This window comes from Chrysochloris asiatica, unplaced genomic scaffold (assembly GCF_000296735.1).
Source record: "Chrysochloris asiatica unplaced genomic scaffold, ChrAsi1.0 scaffold00184, whole genome shotgun sequence".
Taxonomy (NCBI): domain Eukaryota; kingdom Metazoa; phylum Chordata; class Mammalia; order Afrosoricida; family Chrysochloridae; genus Chrysochloris; species Chrysochloris asiatica.
The window spans coordinates 3090204-3096488 of NW_006408702.1; the positions used below are offsets into that span (position 1 = coordinate 3090204).

Here is a 6285-nt window from a genome sequence, read left to right on the forward strand (position 1 = left end):
CTTGTGAAAAGTCAGGCTATGAAAGTCACTTGACTGGTAGTCACCCTGCATAGGGTTTCCAAGGAGCAACTGGTGGGTTTGAACTGCCAACCTGTGGTTAGAGTCCAGTGCTGATCCCACAGTGCCACACCAGGACTCTATGAAAGTCACTAATTATCTGTGTAATTTACGCAAGTGATGCCACCTATGTGAGCCTCCATTTCCAAGTCTGTACAATGTAATAATATCCTGCCCACCTTTTAGAGTTGGTGTAAGGCTCAGATGAGTTTGTGCATGTCCAAATAGCTGGGACATAGTAGAAACTTAGGCTCAGGTCTCATCTCCAGCCACCTTTTCCTTCTTCCCTACGCCAAGCATCTTATTGCAGATGGCTGGAGGAGCTTAGTCTCTAGATTCCATTTCTACATTCCATTAATGAAATAACGTGCAGGAGGCTCCTCCAGGGAGCCTGGCTCTTCCAAAAGTTCACTCTACAATTCCTTGATGTTTATTGAGTTTACCTGGTTCCAGTGAAAGCATGGTAGACACCAGCACTGTCTGATAGAAATACCACGGGAGCCACAGTTACCAGCTGCATTAAGTCAACTCTAACTCCAGATGGTCCCACAAGTGCCTGAATAGAGCCCTTCTCCACAGGGTTCTCAAAAGGAGCTCTGGTAGCATAGTGGTTACGAATTGGGCTGCGAACCGCAAGGTCAGCAGTTCAAAACGACCAACTGTTCCATGGGAGAAAGATGAGGCATTCTGCTCCCGTAAAGATTTACAGCCTCGGAAACCCTGTACGGGGTTGCTATGAGTCAGAACGGACTCCACGGCACACAGCCACGCCCCCACCACAGGGTTCTCAGAGGCCGATGTTTCAGAAGTCAACCGCTAATTCTTCCTTCTGAGGGGTTTCTGGTGGATTCAACCAACCTTTAGGTTAGTAACTGAGCATGTCAACTGTTTCTACCATCCAAGGGCTTTAAATTTCCCAGCAACCACATTAAAAAGGTTGAAAATGATAATAAGTGAAAGGAATATTCATACTTGTTCTTAGCCTGAATATATTTAAAATCTGGACAATGAATAATTTAGACTGGAGCAGAATTGATACATTCAAATTATTGCATTGGAGAAGACTATTGAAAGTACCATGGACTGCCAGAAGGACAAACAAATCTATCTTGGAAGAAGTACAGCCAGAAAGACACCCCTTCGAAATGACAATGCTGAGACTTTGTCTCATGTACTGTGGACATGTTGTCAGAAGGGACCAGTCCCTGGAAAAGAACATCAGGCTTGGTAAAGTAGAGGGTCAGGAATCCTGGTGTGGCACTGTAGGATCAAGCGCTGGACTGCAAGGTCGGTTTGAACCATAAGGTCAGTGGTTCAAACTTACCAGGCACCCCTTGGAAACCCTATACAGGGTCACTGTGAGTCAGAAGCAACTCGACAGCACTTAACAAAAACAACAAAGTAGAGGATCAGTAAAAAGGGGGAAGACTGCCCCCACAACAAGATGGATTTGACACAGTGCCAGTAACAGTGGGCTCAAACGTGCCAGTTGTGAGGATGGTGCACGTGTTTTGTTCTGTTAGGGCCACTATATAAAAGTAATTGAGGAAATATTTTGCTTCTATTTTGCACAAAATCTTCAAAATCGTGCGTGCGCTTTATGCTTCCAGCACATCTCACTTGGTACTGGCCACATTGCAAGTGCCCAGTCGCCCCAGGTGGTGTATGACCCTCATACCCACCAGAGGAGCTTTGATGTCGTGCATCAACTTAATAATACAATTCTTTAGAGTGTGTTTTCTTGACAGTCCCAAACAGAACTCATCTAATCCAAGAAACCTTGCTTTCTTTCGAACAGGTCCAGCTTCTGAGCATCTCCGCAGCCTACGGGGACCTGGAGACAGTGAGGTATCTGGTCACCGAGAGGCGGGTGGTGCTGCCCCCAGAACCCAACGACGACAACCCCGCCGTGGTGGCTGCACACTTCGGGCACACCGAGGTGGTGCAGGAGTTACTGGAGTCCCTGCCAGGTGAGCCACACGTGTCAGCACCTTACCAGCTCTCACAGAACTCTGGTTCAGGCAAGCTTGGAAACTTACCCCAAAATGCTTGTTTCTTTAGACTTTTCCATTGAAGATCAAGAAATCTAGGACATCTGGTTGCCAGTTCAGAGGAAACTTGTGCCGACATCTCGCATCTCACTCCCATGAGCTCATAATATCAGCAGTCACCATCCTGAAGTTTTTATTAATGATTTAACAAGAGACCCATATTTTCATTTCGTTTTGGCTCCATAAATTATGCACAGTGTGTTTGGGGCATCCAGTCGTGTGCTTTGAGATAGATCTGGTCTCAGGCTTTGTTCCAAGTGCCCTTGTTCAACAAAAAAGTGCCCTTTTTATGTGTCTAGAGGGAGATAGAGGTCATGGGCAGAAATCAGGCTAGTTTTAGGGCCCTACACAATGCAGATTCAAGCCAGATTCAGAGGAGGATGTGGAACTTATGTCAAATGGATCTTGGCTGAAAGCAGAGAATACCAGAATGATGTCGTCTACCTGTGCTTTATTGACTACGCAAAGGCTTTTGACTGTGTGGATTATGACAGGTTATGGGTAACACTGCAAAAAAAATTGGTATTCCAGAACACTTAACTGTGCTCATGAGGAACCTTTACATAGACCAAGAGGCAATCATTTGAACAGAACAAGGAGCCCCTGAATGCTTTAAAATCAAGAAAGATGTGTGCAAGGGTTGTTTTCTTTTATAGTGCTTATTCAATCTGTGTGCTGAACAAATAATCTGAGAAGCTGGATTGTAAGAAGAAGAGCATGGCATCAGGACTAAGGGAAGACTCATTAACAAACTGCAATGTGCAGATGATACAACCTCCCTTGCTGAAAGTGAAGAGAACGTAAAATACTGATGAAAATCAAAGACCACAGCCTTCAGTAAGGATTGCCTCTTAATGTAAAGGAAACCCAAATCCTCACCACTGGACCAGAACATAAAATGGAGAAAAGATTGAAGTTGTCAAAGGCTTCATTTTGCTTGGGTCCACCATCAACACTCACAGAAACAGCAGTCAAGAAATCATACGACGTATTGCATTGGGCAATTCTGTTGCGCATGACCTCTTTTAAAGTGTTCAAGAGTAAAGATGTCCATTTGAGGACTACGGTGCACCTCACTCAAGCCATGGCATTTTCAGTAGTCTCACATGCATGTGAAAGTTGGATAATGAATAAGGAAGACCACTGAAGAAATGATGCATTTGAGTTATGGTGTTAGAGAAGAATATTCAAAGTCCCATAGGCTGCCAGAAGATCAATAAATCTCTATTGGAAGAAGTACGGCCAGAATGCTCCTTGGAAGCCAAAATGGTGAGATTTCATCTCATACTTTGTAGAGGTCGAGGCACCAGACAGAGGTGTGCCTGTAGGCATGCTGAAAGGAGGTTGGCCTGATCCCCAAGCTGTATTTTAGGTGACCTCTCTATGAATTGTAACCTATAACTTCCCTAGTAAACCCTATACTGTGAGTTTGATTGTGAGTTCTCTGTGGCCATTACAAGGAATCAGACCCGACAAGGAAGTAGAGGATGCTATGGCAGGGTTGGGAAAGAGGACTGGTAAAAGGTTGGAGGGTGGAGACAGGTCTGATCTCTACACACAGGGATCTGCCCAGGGCGGCTGATGCTGATTGTTCTCGGCTGATGCTGATTGTTCTTCTCTCCCCCCCACCCCCCGTGAAATTACAGGAGGTCAGATGCGCCGTCCCATATCATTTTTCACAGTATAACACACGGTCTTCTTCTGCCTAAGCCAATACTCCACACAGGGCTACTACATTCAAACCAATAATCTGTGTCTCTTCCTGGAAAATACTCATTCCTTTTTAACACATGCAATCAGATACTAGTTGAAGTGGACTTACACATTTCCCGTAATCAATTATACCCAATATTCCTTTCTTTCATACATTTAAGTTTTGTGATATGAGGTAAAGGAATCCTGGTATGGCGCCGTAAGACTGCTGACTGCAATGTCTGCGGTTCAAACCCACCAGCCTTTCCTTGGAAACCCTATACAGAGTCGCTATGAGTTGGAACTGACTTGATGGCACTTAACAACAGCAGTATGAGGTAGAAGAAACACATAACCTAAAAATGTACTTCTTTTTTAAAAATTTCCATTTTCATATTCTTTTCTCACACCTTGACTATCATCCCATTTATATGGCGGTGGGCCTCTGACCCAGTGGCACCAACAGCTCCCTATCACTTATCTAATCTGGTTTGGCTTTTGCCTGAAGCCCCACCAGAAGCAACTGTTCTCCCCTCTGCTACAGTATATCTCTTACTTTTCTTTCAGCCAATACTATTAACAACAACCAAAGTTGTTGTTTGTATCTAACGGCAAGTTTCACTTCTCACCTCCCTTGGTTCTTTCGTTTACAAAGTTCTCTTCCTTGAGTCTGGAAGCATTACAATGAAACCTGCTCCTGATGCCAGCTGTAAAACTTGGCATGGTGTTGGCAGCATCTCGCCTTCTGTAACTTAACGAGAGAGATTTACCATAGGCATCAGGTGCCCAAGCAGATTCCTATGAGGCAGAGAAGTCAGATGTGCGTCCACCCTCTAGCCTTTGTACCTCTTCTGCTTCTAGTTGTCTCTCCGCCAACACTCTCTACACTCCCATAGTTCATTGCAGTGGCCACGCAGAACTCACAGATCATACTTAATCTCAAGGATGTGCTCTGGCGTCTTTTTTTTAACTGTTTTATTGTGAATTGTGTGATAGTTAATATGGGAGAAGATTAGTTTTACATTCACCCTATCTCGTTTCATTGCCATGGTTACAATCCCCTCCATGCATCATCAACCAACCAACCAAAACATCAACCCTTCAAGCCTGCCTCCCACCGGTCGTCAGCACACAGCCCCTCTCCCTCTCTGTGTCTAGAGTCCCCAGCAGCTCCATCTCTCCATGCCGTCGTCTCTGCCTCCATCTCTGGCGTCACTGCTTCTCCGGGTAGGATCCCACTCTCTGCTCCTCTCCCTTGATGGTCCCAGGGACCTCCGCTCCTAGACTGCAAAGTTAATCACTCCCCTCCTTGCTACAAAATGCCTCCCTTTACATTTCCAACCCTCACGTCCTTCTTTCTTGATGGTGATAAGATCCCCTTTCCACCCCTGGGATGACTCATTTTAAGCTTGAATGGCAAAGCTGATCAATCCCTCTGATAAAGTTCCAGACACCTATTTGGTGATCCCACCTCTCAAGGGTGCATTTCACCTTATTTACATTATCAGAAAGCTACCCACTCATTCGGTGGTTGTTACAAACACTATCGCTGGAAGGGACATAGTAAGTCATTCACTCTATCACGTATGCTCTACGCGCAGTGCAAAGATGGACAAGACGGTGGTGTCTTCTGGGAATTTCCAAGCTGGGGAAGGTGACCACTGTCAGAAGGAAGATAGACTAGAGAACCAAGAAGAAGCAACTAGAAGATGAGGGGGCATCCTGGGAAAGGAAGGATAAGAGGTGGACCTTGAAGGAAGGTACCTGTTTTGTGGTGTACTTTTAGTCTCTGCAGCTAAGCAGATGTCCGTATGGGTTTAAATGGTTAAGAACTCAGCTGCTAACCAAAACATTACTGGTTTAAATCTACACAGAGGCATCTAAGAAGAAAGCCTGGTGATCTACTTGGAAAAAACCAGCCACTGAAAACCCTGTGGAGCACAGTTCTCTCTGGCACACGCCAAGTCCCACGAGTAGGAATTACTTTCCATGGCAACTGGTTAGATTTTGTTTTATTTTAGTTAAACAGGATTCCATGGCACTTAACAACAACAACAACAAACATGAATGGAGAGGATGAAGATGACGAGGGTGAGGAGGAGGAAGAGGAAGATGAAGAATGAGCCTTAAATGGGGCTCCACCTGAGTTTAAATGGGGTTCTACCAGAACTCTGGTAGCGTAGTGGTTACGAGTTGGGCTGCTAACCTCAAGGTCAGCAGTTCGAAACTACCAGCCATTTCGCAGGAAAAAGATGAGGCTTTCTGCTTCTGGAAAGATTTGGTGGTGGCTGTGTGCCGTGGAGTCTGTTCCGACTCATAGCTACGGGAGCGGAACTCCTCATCTTTCTCCCGCGGAACAGCTGGTAGTTTCGAACTGCTGACCTTGCAGTTCACAGCCCGATTCGTAACCACTATGCTACCAGAGCTCAGCCTCAGAAATCCTTTGCAGGGTTCTTATGAGTTAGAACTGACTCCACGGCACACC

General features: G+C 45.4%; 1 protein-coding gene across 1 annotated transcript in view; it reads left to right on the forward strand.

Moving 5' to 3' along the window:
• LRRK1 (leucine-rich repeat kinase 1) overlaps window positions 1-6285 on the forward strand; it is a 216881-nt gene that overhangs the window by 85217 nt on the left and 125379 nt on the right. Inside the window, exon 3 of the mRNA XM_006872156.1 lies at window positions 1856-2027. Coding sequence (XP_006872218.1) covers window positions 1856-2027 — 172 coding nt within the window. The remainder of the gene's footprint in view (window positions 1-1855; window positions 2028-6285) is intronic.